The sequence below is a fragment of the Nomascus leucogenys genome, chromosome 6 (genome assembly GCF_006542625.1).
Source record: "Nomascus leucogenys isolate Asia chromosome 6, Asia_NLE_v1, whole genome shotgun sequence".
Lineage (NCBI taxonomy): Eukaryota > Metazoa > Chordata > Mammalia > Primates > Hylobatidae > Nomascus > Nomascus leucogenys.
The window spans coordinates 52,153,325-52,170,326 of record NC_044386.1 but is presented as its reverse complement, the minus strand read 5'-3'; the positions used below and the strand labels follow the sequence as shown (position 1 = coordinate 52,170,326).

At 37.0% G+C, this 17,002-nt stretch overlaps 1 protein-coding gene across 4 annotated transcripts in view; it reads left to right on the top strand.

Moving 5' to 3' along the window:
- The window catches only part of GALK2 (galactokinase 2), a 179,007-nt gene that overhangs the window by 40,928 nt on the left and 121,077 nt on the right, over positions 1-17,002 (top strand). For all 4 annotated transcript variants that reach the window (XM_030814115.1, XM_030814114.1, XM_030814117.1 and 1 more), the window contains exon 2: positions 5,024-5,112. In XM_030814115.1, coding sequence (XP_030669975.1) covers positions 5,024-5,112 — 89 coding nt within the window. The remainder of the gene's footprint in view (positions 1-5,023; positions 5,113-17,002) is intronic.

The following is a 17,002-nucleotide window of genomic DNA, read 5'->3' as shown; positions in this document are numbered from 1 at the left end:
TTTCTGACTGCTTTAAATGTATCCCATATATTTTTTATGAGTAGAGCTTTTAATGTTATCATTATTTTTAGATTTTATCTTTCACTTCATTTCCCCTTTCACCCAAGAGTTGTTTAAAAGACACTTAAGAAATTTGTAGGTAGGAAGACCTTTTTGTTATTTTTCTTGTTAATAATTTCTAGTTCTATTGCATTGAGTGTTGTTTGTATTATTTCTACTTTATGGAATTTACTAATGTTTCATTGTAACCAAATATATGATCAGTATTTCTGAATGTTCCATGTACTCTTGAGAAGTTAGATTGCCTATTATCAGGGTAAAATGTTTGATGTAAGTATACATCCATAAAATTTACTTTATCAAGTTTATTGAGTCTTTTCTCTGTGTTTTTGGACTCCTTAATCTACTAAGGTGCCTTATAATCTCTTATTGTTAATGTATTTCTGCCTGTATTTCCTTACATTGCCTTGTAGTTTTGCCTTATACAAGTGATTACTGTTTCATTTGGGATAGTTCTTAACTGCCATATCTTCATTTTGATTTGTGGCTGTCAGTATTAAGAAATATCCTTCTGGTAGGCTGAGGCAGGAGGATCACTGGAAGCCAGAAGTTTGAGACCAGCCTAGGCAACATAGTGAGACTATGCCTCTACAAAAAATTAAAAAATATTTTAGCTAGGCATGGCAGCATGCCTCTGTAGTTCTGCTGAGGCTGAGACTGCAGGATTGCCTGATCCCAGGAGTTCTAGGCTGCAGTGAGCCATGATCATGCCACTGCCCATTGAACTTTAGCCTGGGCAACAGAGCGAGTCCCTATCTCTCTCTCTCTAAAGAAAGGTATCCTTCTATGCACATTTAATGTGTAAGCTTAAATTCTACAATTTTGATCAGGATTACTACTTGTTTTCTTATTGTTTTCATTTGCCTATAATACCTTTACCCATTTCTTGATATTTAGTCTTTCGGAATCACCTTGTTTTAGTTATGTGTCTAGTGTACAGCATAATACATTCAGTCGTGTTTTAGGAGCAAAATTGCAAATCTTTATGTTTTAATAGTTGAGGCTCATTCACATTTATTAATGTGACTAATATGTTTGATCTCAGTTCTGTCATATTATTTTATACAGGTTGAGTATCCCTTATCCAAAATGCTTGAGACTAGAAGTTTTTCAGATTTCAGATTTATTGGATTTTGGAATATTTACGTATACGTAATGAGATATCTTGGGGATAGCACCCAAATCTAAACATGAAATTTATTTGTTTCATATACACTTTATTCACATAGCATGAAGGTAGTTTTATACAATATTTTAAATAATTTTATTTATGAAAGTTTGTGTTAAATACTTAAATGTGGAATTTTCCACTTATGACGTCATGTCTGTGCTTAAAAAGCTTCAAATTTTGGAATGATTTGGATTTTGAAATTTTGAATTAGGGATGCTCAACCTGTAATTATATACCTTGGTACATTTTATGTTTTTCTTTATCTACCAGATATTTTTCTTTTCTCCTTTAGTTTTGAAATTTCTGTGGTATTTAAGAAGATTTATATTTTTGTTTTATTGGTTACCTTTGTACTTATATTTTTAAACACCCTTAGAAAATAGGGGAATATTTTCTTATTTAACTTCTACTACCTGCTTTGTCAGTTTTTTTTTTTTCCAGTGGTGGTTGTTGAAAAGCACTAATATTTTATGTCATTCTATCTCAAATCCAGACAAATAACCTCAGTTGTTTCAACAAACTTCTTTATAAAATAGAAGAAGCTGGGCAGAGAGCAGCGAGATTTATCAACAGCATCATTAAAATTACCCAGTGCACTAACATTACTTCCTATCCTGACATAAGCTAAACACTTAATTACCTACCATCTCTCATTGCTTGTGATGTATTCTTTTTTTTTTTTTTGAGATGGAGTTTCACTCTTGTTGCCCAGGCTGGAGTGCAATGGCGTGGCCTCTGCTCACTGCAACCTCCACCTGGGCCTGTAATCCCAGCTTGTGATGTATTCTTATTCACCTGCTACAGACTGGAAATGATATTGAACCCAGGAACTAAGATATAACTACCATTTATTAAACACATACTTCATGCCAGTGCTGGGCTGGACACTGTTCCAAATGACCTTATTAATCTTCCCAACAAATCTATGGGATACATGTTTCTATCCCATTTAAAGGTGAATGAGATTACTGAATTTCATCATGTGTAGAGAAGAGTTTTAAGCCCAGGTCTACCTGACTACACAGGCCCTGTTCTTTGTTTTTGTTTGTTTGTTTAATAATACCTTGTATATGCCTGTACTATAACTTAAAAAAAGTCATTGCTTTGTGAGTTTTTTTTGGTATCTTTTAACTTTTACCTCTTGCCTATTTAGTAATCAATGAGCTTATTCTACTTTCCTCTTTTTCTTTCCTACACCTCCTGTTTTTTAATAGGTGGACCTTTTCTTTCTCATAGTAGTTTTAGATTAATCTTAGTTTTGGTGGCTCCCTTCTTTTCTCTTTATTTTACTCAATTTTCCCTCTGTCCCCCTCTTCCCCTCCCCTCCCCTCCCTCCCCTCCCTCCCTCCTTGCCTGCCTGCCTGCCTGCCTGCCTGCCTGCCTGCCTTCCTTCCTTCCTTCCTTCCTTCCTTCCTTCCTTCCTTCCTTCCTTCCTTAATGATGCTGTTGATAAATCTTCCTTCCTTCCTTCCTTCCTTCCTTCCTTCCTTCCTTCCTTCCTTTAATGATGCTGTTGATAAATCTTCCTTCCTTCCTTCCTTCCTTCCTTCCTTCCTTCCTTCCTTCCTCTTTCATTCTTTCCTTTTTTTTCAAAGACAAGGTCTCATGTTGCCCAGGCTAGAGTGCAGTGGCTACTCGATCAGTGTGGCAGTTTTGACCTGCTCCATTTCCCTCCTAGGTTGGTTTACTCCTCCTTAGGCAACGTGGTAATCCCTTGGCTTCCACAGGTCACCATATTCAAGCCCAACTTAGTGCAGACACCTGGACAGTGTAGCGCACTGCAGCCCAGAACTTCTAGGCTCAAGTGATCCTTCTGCCTTAGCCTCCAGAGTAGCTGGAACTACAGGCAAACCCAGGGCGCCTGGCTTTTTTGCTTAATTTTTGTTTCACTATGTTTTGTAGTTCACTAATGTTTTGTAGTTCACTATGGTCTTTTCTCCCTTCTTCTTTTTTCCCCCTATTATAGATAACTTAAAGTTTGACATTTTGTCTTCTAGTTATACTGAAGACAAAGTTTTTGTATACTTTTATTTGTTCTTGTTTTGTTTTTTGAGGATATATAGAGAAAGATTTAGGCAGCTGCATCTGCCAGGTAGTCCAGTAGATGTATTGTGAGTGATATGCTAGCGATATGAGTTATTGTCTCCCTGCTGCGATCTTTTGTTCTCATCCACAGCTTCTGCTGAAGGAGTAAACACAAGTGATCATATTTGTAACTAAAACAGGTGACCTTATTTGTACTAAACGACCTCACCCTTTGGCCACAGATGTTTAGACCTGTATGGATACAGGACCTAAACTCTGCCAAGCTGATTATATCTTTTGAGGATTTGAACGAAAGGACACAGAAATGTAATCAGTTAGTGTAGGATGCTGGAGCTGTTAAGTCTTGTAGAGTCAAGGCCACAGTGTCATGAAAACTGAAGGTATGGAGGAGCAGAAACTAAGAGGTTCACAGAGGCAGGTGGAATGCAAAGAGTACTGAGCAGAGAGAAGTTTATAATGGTGTCTTTGGAGCAACAAGAGAATGAGGCAGGAAGAGAGCCAAAGAAACTGATATAAACAGTTTCTGATGACTATTCAATTCCCAAGAGACGAGCTTGAATAACTTCCAACAATATTCAACATATTTTTCTATTATTATATTACATTTTCTTGAGTTTTTTTGGGTGTGGGTCTCTGTTTCTTAATTAATTAATTTCCTGAATATATTAGGCTTTAATAAATGTTTATCATCCTGGTGTTATTACCCAGATACAGTATGATGTGGGACTACAAATAATGAGGGCTATTCACAGAATTGACTTGAGATAATTTGAGAGTATCAAGTTATTAAATATATTACAAGAATTTTGGATTTGGAAGGGACCTATGAGGAATATCTAGTTCAAATTCTCAAATTTTAGAGAAGAGAGGCCAAGAGAAAATGATTTGCCAAACTTTGATGTTGAATTAGAGGTCTCATTAGAATTAGAACTGTGGTTTCCTGATACCAGTCTAGTTTTCATTTGACTACATGTTCTGAGTTAGACAGTATAACCCCCCAAATTCATATCTACTTGAACCTGCAGAATGTGACCTTATTTGAACTAGCATCTTCGCAAATGTAATGAATTAAGAAGAGGTCATACTCAATTAGAGTGGATGGACTTTAATCCAATATGACTGGTGTCCTTATAAGAAGGAAAAACAGACAGAATGCTATGTGATGACATGGCAGAGATGAGCGTGATAAAGCTGTAAGCCAAGGAACACCAAGGATTGATGGCTGCTACCAGAAGGCAGAAAGAGGCAGGGAAGAAATGATTCTCCTCTACAGCTTTCAGAGGTACTACTGACCTCTGGTTTTAGACTTCTGGCTGCAGAATTGTGATTATAAATCTCTGTTGTATTAAGCCATCCAGTTTATAGTTCTTTGTTATGACAGCCTTAGGAAACCAAATATACTACCGCATGGTACACTTTTAATGTAAAGAGATTCTTCCCTGAATGTCGCCAAAAAAGTATACAGAAACTACATTCTTCAAAAGGGAAGGAAATAGCTTTTTCTGTTGGGTATATCAATCTTAACTTTTAAATTCTTCAGTGTGCTTAGCTATACTTTTGTGCCATTTAGAGATTACAGTATTGTTCATCTTGGGATTTTCAAGGAAGTATGTCACTAGGAAATTTTGCTTTTATTCTTTTAAGGAATAATTAATGGTGGCAGGAATATGGAGTGTGTGTGTGTGTATGTTATCTTATGGATTTTCTGTTATATGATATTCTGAAATATTGTACTTTTATTTTCAGGTTACTGAAGCTAAAGGAGATGTTTAACTCCAAGTTTGGATCTATTCCCAAGTTTTATGTTCGAGCACCAGGAAGAGTCAACATAATAGGTATTTCAAAAGTTCCTTCTCTTAATTTTTTTCTTCATCCTTTGGTAAGATCTAAATTTTTAAAAATATATTTCTTTCTCAATTTTTCCCAAAATAGAGTATTTCACATATATCTACTAATAGTAAGATGTGCCTTTGCATAAGGAACACACTTCACTTTTATCTTTCCCAATCCATGTTATTAGTATTGTTCATTTGTTTTTTAAATGTATTGATTTGTTGAAACCAAGTTGTTAATATTGTTTTCATAAAAAATGAAAATATTTTTCTAGGCCACATGTTAAAATTTTAGACTGTGGTAAGTAGTTTTGATGATTTTATATTTACTCATTGGGTTAGAGGAGCACAGGGAAACCTTACAATTCCTTGCTACTAAAAGTGTGGTCCAGATTTTGCAGGCCTTCTAGATGAATTTATTTTTCCTTTTGTTTATCCTGTGAAGTACTTTGAATTTTACTACCTTTTAGTGGTAAATAACACAACCTTTCAACATTTCGTTTACTATCATTTTATCAATGTCCCTATATATAATAATTGACATAGTTGTACTTAGACTACATACCATTTTTATCTTTTTTTCATTTAATATATCATAAATATTTCCATGTATCTATTTCCATTTTCTGCTGGTATAACAGAATTCCACAGATGGGGTAATTTATCAACAATAGAAGTTTATTTGGCTCATGATTCTGGAGGCAGAGAAGTTCAAGATCATGGTACTCGCATCTGGTGATGGCCTTCTTATTGTGTTATTCTCTTTTTTTTCTGAGATGGTGTTTTGCTCTTATTGCCCAGGCTGGTGTGCAATGGTGCAATATCGGCTCACTGCAACCTCTGCCTCCCAGGTTCAAGTGATTCTCCTGCCTCAGCCTCCCAAGTAGCTGGGATTACAGGCATGTGCCACCATGCCTGGCTAATTTTTTGTATTTTTAGTAGAGACAGGGTTTCTCCATGTTGGTCAGGCTGGTCTCGAACTCCCGAGCTCAGGTGATCTGCCCGCCTCAGCCTCCCAAAGTGCTGGGATTACAGGCGTGAGCCACCGTGTCTGGCCTTCTTATTGAGTTATTCTATGGTGGAAGGGCAGGAGGGCAAGAGATCATGCAAGACATAGAAAGGATGTGTGCTGAACTTCATCCTTTGATCAGGAACCCACTCGTGAGGTAACCAACCCACTCCGGAGATAGTGGCATTAATCTGTTCCTGAGGGGAGAGCTCTCATGATCTAATCACCTCTTAAAGGTCCCACCTCTTAATATTGTCACAATGGCAATTAAATTTCAGTATGAGTTTTGGAGGAGACATTCAAACCACAGCACTGTGGTTCTGTATAGTGCTCATAATTATTCTAATGACTTCATGATAGCTTACTAAATTAATATAATTTATTTAACAACTTTCTCTCATTGTAACTAAAGCTATTTCCAGGTTTTGATTTTGTTTTTACTATTATAGCAGGTAATTTCATAAAAAGGATACCTTAGTTTCATTTTATCATTTTATTATTTCCAATGAGTATTACTTTTTTGGTTTATTTGTTTTCAAGGATGGAAACTAGAAGTAGTAGAATAGAGGATGTACTCCCTTTCATAAGATTTAGTAAGTTGCTCATTTTCCACAAAAAGATACTGAACTTACAAGTACAGACTTGTAAAGGTCCCTGACTTAATGATGGCTCAACTTATGATTGTTTTGACTTTTTTTTTTTTTTGAGATGGAGTTTTGCTCTGTCACCCAGGCTGCAGTACAGTGGCTCCATCTCGGCTCACTGCAACCTCTGCCTCCCAGGTTCAAGTGCTTCTCCTGCCTCAGCCTCCCAAGTAGCTGGGACTATAGGTGTGCACCACCACACTTGATTAATTTTTGTATTTTTAGTAGAGACGGGATCTCATCATGTTGGCCCGACTGGTCTCGAACTCCTGACCTCAAGTGATCCACCTGCCTTGGCCTCCCAAAGTGCTGAGATTACAGGCGCGAGCCTCCACACCTGGCCTCTTGTGTCTGTTAACTGACCTCTCTACCTGCTCTTCCTGCCCTCACTACATGTTATCCTTCCCAGCCTCTAGTAACCATTAATTTATCCTCTATTTTTATGAGATCAACTCTTTTAGCTTCCATATATGAGTGAGAACATGAGGTATGTATCTTTCTGTGCCTGACTTATTTCACTTAACATAATGTCCTCTAAGCTCATCCATGTTGCTGTGAATAACAGGATTTCACTCTTTTAGGTGGCTGAATAGTATTCCACTGCACACATACACCACATTTTAAAAATCCATTCATCTGTGAATGGACATTTATGTTGATTCTGTATCTTGACTATGGTGAATAGTGTTGCAATAAACAAGAGAGCCACATATCTCTTTGACATACTGATGTCCTTTTCTTTGGATATATACCTAGTAATGGGATTGCTGGATCATATGGTAGTTCTATTTTTAGTTTTGAGGAGCCTTCATACTGTTTTCCATATGGCTTTACTAATTTACTTTCCCACCAACAGTGTAGAAGAATTCTCATTTCTCCGCATTCTCTCTAACACTTATTATTTTTTGTCTTTTTGATAATAGTCATCCTAACTGAAGTGAGATAATATCTCCTGGTGGTTTTGATTTGCAATTTCCTGATTATTAGTGATCTTAAGCATTTTTCTATGATTGTAAGTCATTTGTATGTCTTCTTTTTAGAAATGTCTATTTAGATCATTTGCCAATTTTTATTTTATTTAATTAATTAATTAATTTATTTTGAGACAGTCTCTCTCTGTTGCCCAGGCTGGAATGCAGTGGCACGATCTGGGCTCACTGCAACCTCCACTTCCTGGGTTCGAGCAATTCTCCTGCCTCGGCCTCCCAAGTAGCTGGGACTACAGGCACGTGCCACCATGCCCAGCTAATTTTTATATTGTTAGTAGAGATGGGGTTTCACCATATTGGCCAGGATGGTCTTGAACTCCTGACCTCAGATGATCTGCCCACCTTGGCCTCCCAAAATGCTGGGATTACAGGTGTGAGCCACCACACCCAGACCATTTGCCAATTTTTTAATTGGAATATTTGTTTTACTACTGTTAAGTTTTTTATATACTCTGGAGATTAATTCCTTGTTGGGTGAATAGTTTACAAATATTTTATCCCTTTCAACAGGTTGTCTCTTCACTCTATTGGCAGGTTTCCTTTGCTGTGCAGAAGCTTTTGAGTTTGATAAAATTTCATTTGTCTATTTTTGTTTCTTTGCCTGTGCTTTTATAGTCTTATTCATAAAATCTTTGCCTAGACCAATGTCTTGAAGTGTTTCCTTTATGTTTTCTTCTAGTAGTTTCATAGTTTCAGTTCTGATGTTTAAGTCTTTAATCCATTTTAAATTCGTTTTTATAAATGGTTAGATATTGGGGCCTATTTTTATTCTTTTGCATATGGATATCTAGTTTTTCCATCACCATTTATTAAACAGATTATCCTTTTCCCTATGAATGAAAGTAACTGTTGAAAATCATTTGGCCTTGGCCAGGCATGGTGGCTCACACTTGTAATCCCAGCACTTTAGGAAGCCGAGGAGGGTGGATCACTTGAGGTCAGGAGTTTGAAAGCAGCCTGGCCAACATGATGAAACCTCGTCTCTGCTAGAAATACAAAAATTAGCTGGGTGTGGTGGCACACACGTGTAATCCCAGCTATGCAGGGGGCCGAAGCATGAGAATCTCTCGAATCTGGGAGGCAGAGGCTGCAGTGAGCCGAGATCAAACCACTACTGCACTCCGGCAGGATCCTGTCTCAAAAAAAAAAAAAAAAAAAAATCAGTTGGCCGTAAATACATGGATTTAGCTCTGGGTTCTCTATTCTGTTCTATTGGTCTGTATGTCTGTTTTTACGCCAAAACCATAGTATTACTGTAGCTTTGTAGTATATTTGAAGTCAGATAGTGTGATGCCTCCAGCTTTTCTTCTTCTTCTTCTTTTTTTTTTTTTTTTTTGGCTCAGGATTGCTTTGGTTATTTGGGGTCTTTTGTGGTTCCACACAAATTTTAGAATTTTTTTTTATTTATTTCTGTGAAGAATGTCATTGGTATCATACAAGGAATTGCATTGAATCTGTAGTAGTATGGTCATTTTAACAATATTAATTCTTCCAGTCCAAGAATGTGGGATGTCTTTCCATTTTTTTGTATCCTCTTCAATTTCTTTCATCAGTGTTTTATTGTTTTCGTTGTACAGGTCTTTTATCACTTTGGTTAAATTTATTCCTATTCATTTTTTATAGCTATTTCAAATGGGATTGCTTGCTTGATTTCTTTTTCAGGTAGTCTGTTGTTGGTGTATAGAAACACTAGTGATTTTTAAAATTTTTTCAAAGTACTTTTATTTATTATTTTAAAATTTTATTTTTCCATAAGTTATTGGAGTACAGGTGGTATTTGGTTACATGAATAAGTTTTTTAGAGGTGATTTGTGAGATTTTGGTGTACCCATCACCCAAGCAGCATACACTGCACTGTATTTGTAGTCTTCTATCCCACGCTCCCCTCCCACTCTTCCTCGCAAGTCCCCAATGTCCGTTACCTAATTCTTATGCCTTTGCATCCTCATAGCTTAGCCCCCACATATCAGTGAGAACATACGATGTTTGGTTTTCCATTTCTGAGTTATTTAACTTAGAATAATAGTCTCCAGTCTCATCAAGGTCACTGCAAATACTGTTAATTCATTCCTTTTTATGGCTGCATAGTATTCCATTGTATATATACCACAGTTTCTTTATCCACTCATTGATTGATGGGCATTTGGCTTGGTTCCACGATTGGGTTGGTTCCATAATACCAATGACATATAGTGGCAATTGTGAATTGTGGCACTATAAACATGCGTGTGCAAGTATCTTTTTCAAGTAATGACTTCTTTTCCTCTGGGTAGATACCCATTAGTGGGATTGCTGGATCAAATGGTAGTTCTACTTTTAGTTCTTTAAGGAATCTCCACACTGTTTTCCATAGCAGCTGTACTAGTTTACATTCCCAACAGCAGTGTAGAACTGTTCCCTGTTCACCACATCCACACCAACATCTACTCTTTTTTGATTTTTTGATTATGGCCGTTCTTGCAGGAGTGAGGTGGTATCATATTGTGGTTTTGATTTGCATTTTCCTGATCATTAGTGATGTTGAGCATTTTTTCATATGTTTGTTGGCCATTTCTATATCTTCCTTTGAGAATTGTCTATTCGTGTCCTTAGCCCACTCTTTGACAGGATGGTTTGTTTTTTTCTTACTGATTTGTTTGAGTTCATTGTAGATTCTGCACATTAGTCCTTTGTCACATGTATAGATTGTGAAGATTTTCTCCAACTCTGTAGGTTGTCTTTTTACTCTGCTGACTGTTCCTTTTGCCATGCAAAAGCTCTTTAGTTTAATTAGGTCCCAGCTATTTATCTTTGCTTTTATCGCATTTACTTTTGGGTTCTTGGTCATGAAATCCTTGCCTAAGCCAATGTCTAGAAGGGTTTTTCCAATGTTATCTGCTAGAATTTTTTTAGTTTCATATCTTAGGTTTAAGTCCTTAATCCATTTTGAGTTGATTTTTGTATAAGGTGAGAGATGGGCATCCAGTTTCATTCTCCCACATGTGGCTAGCCAATTATCCCAGCACAATTTGTTGAAAGGGGTGTCCTTTCCCCACTTTTTTATTTTGTTTGCTTTGTTGAAGATCAGTTGGCTATAAGTATTTGGGTTTATTTGTGGGTTCTCTATTTTGTTCCATTGGTCTACGTGTCTATTTTTATATTAGTATCACACTGTTTTGGTTGACTATGGCCTAATGGTATAGTTTGAAATCAGGTAGTGTGATGCCTCCAGATTTGTTTCTTTTTGCTTAGTCTTGTTTTTGCTATGCAGGCTCTTTTTTGGTTCCATATGAATTTTATAATTTTTTTTAAGTCTGTGAAGAATGATGGTGGTATTTTGATGGAGATTGCATTGAATTTGTAGATTGCTTTTGGCAGTATGGTCATTTTCACAATATTGATTCTACCCATCCATGAGCATGGGATGTGTTTCCATTTGTTTGTGTTGTCTGTGATTTCTTTCAGCAGTGTTTTGTAGTTTTCCTTGTAGAGGTCTTTTGACTCCTTTGTTAGGTATATTCCTAAGTATTTTATTTTATTTTTTATTTATTTATTTTTGCAGCTATTGTAAAAGGGGTTGAGTTCTTGATTTGATTGTCTGGTCGCTGTTGGTATATAGAAGAGCTATATTTGTATACATTAATCTTGTATCTGGAAACTTCGCTGAATTCTTTTATCAGTTCCAGGAGCTTTCTGAAGGAGTCCATAGGGTTTTCAAGGTAAACGATCATATCATCAGCAAACAGTGACAATTTGACTTCCTCTTTACCAATTTGGATGCCCTATATTTCTTTCTCTTGTCTGATTGCTCTGGCTAGGACTTCCAGTACCATGTTGAAAAGGAGTGGTGAGAGTGGGCATCTTAGTCTTGTCCCAGTTCTCAGAGGGAATGCTTTCAATTTTACCTCATTCAATATTACGTGGGCTGTGGGTCTGTTATAGATGGCTTTTATTACATTAAGGATGTCCCTTTTATGCCAATTTTGCTGAGAGTTTTAATCATAAAGCTTGCTGGATTTTGTCGAATGCTTTTTCTGCATCTATTGAGATGATCATGTGATTTTTGTTTTTAATTCATTTATAGACTTGCGTATGTTAAACCACCCCTGCATCCCTGGTATGAAACCCACTTGATCATGGTAGATTAACTTTTTGATATGTTGTTGGATTTGGTTAGCTGGGATTTTGTTTTTTTTTTGTATTTTTTTCTTTCTTTCTTTTTTTTTTTTTTTAGCTGGGATTTTGTTAAGGATGTTAGCATCTATGTTCATCAAGGATATTGAACTGTAGTTTTCTTTCTTGGTTATGTCCTTTCCTGGTTTTGATATTAGGGTGATGCTGGCTTCATAAAATGAATTAGGAAAGGTTCCTTCTTTCTCTGTCTTGTGGAATACTGTGAAAAGGATTGGTTCCAATTCTTTTTTGAATGTCTGATAGAGTTCTGCTGTGAATCTGTCTGGTCCTGTACTTTTTTTTGTTAGCAATTTTTAAATTACCATGTCAGTCTCACTGCTTGTAATTGGTCTGTTCAGGGTATCTAATTCTTCCTGATTTAAGCTAGGAGGGTTGTATTTTTCCAGGAATTTATCCATCTATTCTAGGTTTTCTAGTTTATTCGTGTAAAGGTGTTCATAGTAGCCTTGAATGATCTTTTGTATTTCAGTGGTATCAATTGTAGTATCTCCTCTTTTGTTTCTTAGTGAGGTTATTTGGATTTTCTCTCTTCTTTTCTTGGGTTAATCTTGCTAATGGTCTATCAATTTTCTTTTTCTTTTTTTTTTTGAGATGGAGTCTCGCTTTTGTCACCCAGGCTGGAGTGCAGTGGTGCAGTCTCAGTTCACTGCAATGTCCGCCACCCGGGTTCAAGCTTCTCCTGCCTCAGCCTCCTGAGTAGCTAGGATTACAGGCACCCACCACCATGCCCAGCTAATTTTTGTACTTTTAGTAGAGACGAGGTTTCGCCATGTTGGACAGGCTGGTCTTGAACTCCTGACCTCAGGTGATCCACCCGCCTCAGCCTCCCAAAGTGCTGGGATTACAGCCGTGAGCCCCTGCGCTGGCCCAATTTTATCTTTTCAAAGAACCACCTTTTTATTTCATTTACTTTTTGTATTTTGTTTGTTTGTTTGTTTCAATTTCATTTAGTTCGGCTCTGATCTTGGTTATTTCCTTTCTTCTGCTGTGTTTGGGTTTGGTTTGTTCTTGTTTCTTCAGTTCGTTGAGGTGTCACCTTAGATTGTCTGTTTGTGCTGTTTCAGACTTTTTGATGCATGTGTTTAGGGCTATGAACTTTCCTCTTAGCACTGCCTTAGCTGTATCCCAGAGGTTTTGATAGGTTGTGTCATTATTGTCATTCAGTTCAAAGAATTTTTATATTTCCATCTTGATCTCGTTTTTGACCCAATGCTCATTTAGGACCAGGTTATTTAATTTCCATGTATTTGCATGGTTTTGAAGGTTCCTTTTATAGTTGATTCCCAGTTTTATTTCATTGCAGTCTTAGAGAGTGCTTGATATAATTTCAATTTTCTTAAATTTATTAAGGCTTGTTTTGTGGCCTGTCATGTGGTCTATCTTGGAGAAAGTTCCATGCCCTGTTGAAAAGAATGTGTTTTCTGTGGTTGTTGGATGAAGTGTTCTGTATATATGTGTTAAGTCCATTTGTTCCAAGGTATAGTTTAAATCCATTGTTTCTTTGTTGACTTTCTGTCTTGATGACCTATCTAGTGCTGTCAGTGGAGTATTGAAGTCCCCCACTATTATTGTGTTGCTGTCTATCTCATTTCTTAGGTCTATTAGTAATTGTTTTATAAATTTGGGAGCTCTAGTGTTAGGTGCATATATCTTTAGGATTGTGATATTTTCCTTTTGGACAAAGCCTTTTTACCATTGTATAATATCCCTCTTTGTCTCTTTTAACTGCTCTTGCTTTAAAGTTTGTTTTGTCTGATATAAGAATAGCTACCCCTGCTCACTTTGGTGTCCATTTGCATGAAATGCCTTTTTCCACCCCTTTATTTTAAGTTTATATGAGTCCTTATGTATTAGGTGAGTCTCCTGAAGGCAGTAGATAGTTGGCTAGTTAGTCCTTATCCTTTTTATGATTCTCTATCTTTTAAGTGGAGCATTTGGGCCATTTACATTTAATGAAACACTAGCTATTTTTAATACTGATTTTGTATCTTGTGACTTTACTGAATTTATCAGCTCTAAAAGCTTTTTGTGGTCTTTAGGTTTCTCTACGTATAAGATCATGTTGTGTACAAGTAGAGACCATCTGACTTCCTCCTTTCCAATTTGGATGCCCTTTACATTTTTCTCTTGCCTGATTGCTCTGGCTCAGACTTCCAGTAGTATTTTGAATAAGAATGGTGGAATTGGGTATGCTTGTCTTGTTCTAGTGCTTAGACAAAAAGCTTTCCATTTTTCCTCATTTGGTGTGATGTTAGCTATGGGTTTGTCATATATGGCCTTTATTGTGTATTGAGACATGTTCCTTCTGTACCTAGTATGTTGAGTTTTTATCATGAAGAAATGTTGAATTTTATCAAATGCTTTTTCTGAATTGATTGTAAAGATTATATGGGTTTTGTCCTTCATTCTGTTGATGTGATATATCATATTTTTGGATTTGTGTATGTTGAACCCCTTCCTTGCATTTCAAGGATTAATCCCACTTGATCATGGTATATAATCTTTTTATGGGTTCTTGGGTTCATTTTGCCAACATTTTATTGAGGATTTTTGATTATATGTTCAACTGAGATATTGTCCTGTAGTTTTCTTTTTCCGTTGTGTCCGTGTTCAGTTTTGGTATCAGAATAATGCTGGCCTCATAGAATAGTTTCAAAGAATTCCCTGCCTTTCAATTTTTTTGCAAGTCTGAAAAGAATTGGTGTTAGTTCTTCTTTAAAGGTTTGGTAGAATTCATGGGTGAAGCCCTCTGGTCCTGAGCATTTCTTCGTTGGGAGACTTTTTATTATTGCTTCAATCTTGTTACTTGTTATTGGTGTGTTCAGGTTTTCTGTTTCTACTTGGTTCAATCTTCATAGGTTTTATGTGTCCAGGAACTTATGCATGTCCTTTAGGTTTTGCAATTTGTTGGCATAATAGTTGTTCACAATAGGCTTTAATGATCCTTTGTATTTTGTGGTGTCACTTGTAATGTCTCCTTTTCTGTTTTTTTAAATTGTATTTATTTGTGTGTTCTCTTTTTCTCAGTCTAGCTAAAGATTTGCTATTATGTTTACCTTTTCATTTCATTAATTTTTGTCTCAAATTTACTTCTGCTCTGATCTTTATTATTTCTTTCCTTCTACTAATTTTGGATTTGGATTGTTTTTTGCTAGAGATGTACCATTAGGTTGTTTATATGCAAAATTTCTACCTTTTTTTAGTGGCTGAGCATTTATTTTATTTTATTATTATTATTTTTTTTAGACAGAGTTTTGCTCTTGTTGCCCAAGCTGGAGTGCAATGGTGCGATCTCAGCTCACTGCAACATCTGCCTCCCAGATTGAAGTGATTTTCCTGCCTTAGCCTCCCAAGTAGCTGGGATTACAGGCACCCACCACCATGCTTGGCTAATTTTTTTTATTTTTAGTAGATACAGGGTTTCACCATGAAGGCCAGGCTGGTTGCGAACTCCTGACCTAAGGTGATCCACCCACCTCAGCCTCCCAGAGTGTTAGGATTACAGACGTGAGCCACCGTGCCTGGCCTATTTTATTTTATTTTTAACTTTTGAGATGTAGTTTCGCCCTGTTGCCCAGGCTGGAGTGTAGTGGCATGATTTTGGCTCACTGCAACCTGCACCTGCTGGACTCAAGTGATTCTTGTGCCTCAGCATCCTGAGTAGCTGGGATTACAGGTATGTGCCAACATGCCTGGCTAATTTTTGTATCTTTACTAGAGATGGGGTTTCCCAATGTTGGCCATCACACACACAAAAAAAAGGCCTTTTCATTTCTACCACATGGCTGGGCTTCAAATTTTTCAAACTCGTTCTCTTTGCTAAAGCATAACCAAAGTGACCTTTACTCTAGTTCTCAAAAAGTTTTGTATTTTCATCTGAGACCTCTTTAGCTGGGACTTCATTGTTAATATTATTGTCAGCATTTTGGACACAACCATTCAACAAGTTTCTTGGAAGTTCCAAACTTTCCCTCATCTTCGTATCTTTTTTCTGAGCCCTCCAAACTGTTCCAACCTCTGCCACTTACCTAGTTCCAAAGGTGCTTTCACATTTTCAATTATCTTTATAGAAATGCCCCACTTCTGATACCAGTTTTCTGTATTAATCTGCTCTTGCACTGCTATAAAGAAGTATCTGAGACTGGATAATTTATTAAAAAAAGAGGTTTATTTGGCTCACAATTTTGCAGGCTGTACAGGAAGCATGGCTGGGAAAACCTCAGGAAACTTACAAGCATGGTGGAAGACAAAGGGGAAGGAGGCACGCCTTACATGGCTAGAGCAGGAGGATGAGAGGGAGGGGAAGTGCTATACTCTTTTAAATGATCAGATCTTGTGAGAACTCTATCATGAGAACCACACTCAGGAGATTTTGTTAAGCCATTAGAAACCACCTCCATGATTCAATCAACACCCACCAGGCTTCACTTCCAGCATTAGGTATTACATTTCAACATGAGATTTTGGTGGGGACACAGATCCAAGCCATATCATATGGGTCTAGGCATTGATCCCTTTCTTCTTGGTTTTCTAATTTGTTGGTATATAGTTGCTCATAATAGTCTCTAATGATGCCTTGACTCTCTGCTCTCAGTTATAATATCTTTTAAAAAAATTCTCTGACTTTTTTTTTTGAATCTTCTTTATTTTTTACTTTTTCTTTTTTGTTTGAAATGGAATCTCGCTCTGTTGCCCAGGCTGGAGTGCAGTGGCGCTATCTCAACTCACTGCAACCTCCGCCTCTCGGGTTCAAGTGATTGTCCTGCCTCAGCCTCCCAAGTAGCTGGGATTACAGGTGTCCACCACCATGCCTGGCTAATTTTTGTATTTTTAGTAGAGATGGGGTTTCACCCTGTTGGCCAGGCTGGTCTTGAACGCCTGGCCTTGTGATCTGCGCATCTTGGCCTCCCCTCCCAAAGTGCTGGGATTACAGGTGTGAGCCAGCGTGCCTGACCTCTTTTTTACTTAGTGTGGCTAAAGGTTTTTTGATTTAGTTTATGTTTGCAAAACACCAACTTTTAATTTCATTGATTTTTTTTTGTAGTTTTAAATTTCAATTTTACTTATTTTTGCTCTGA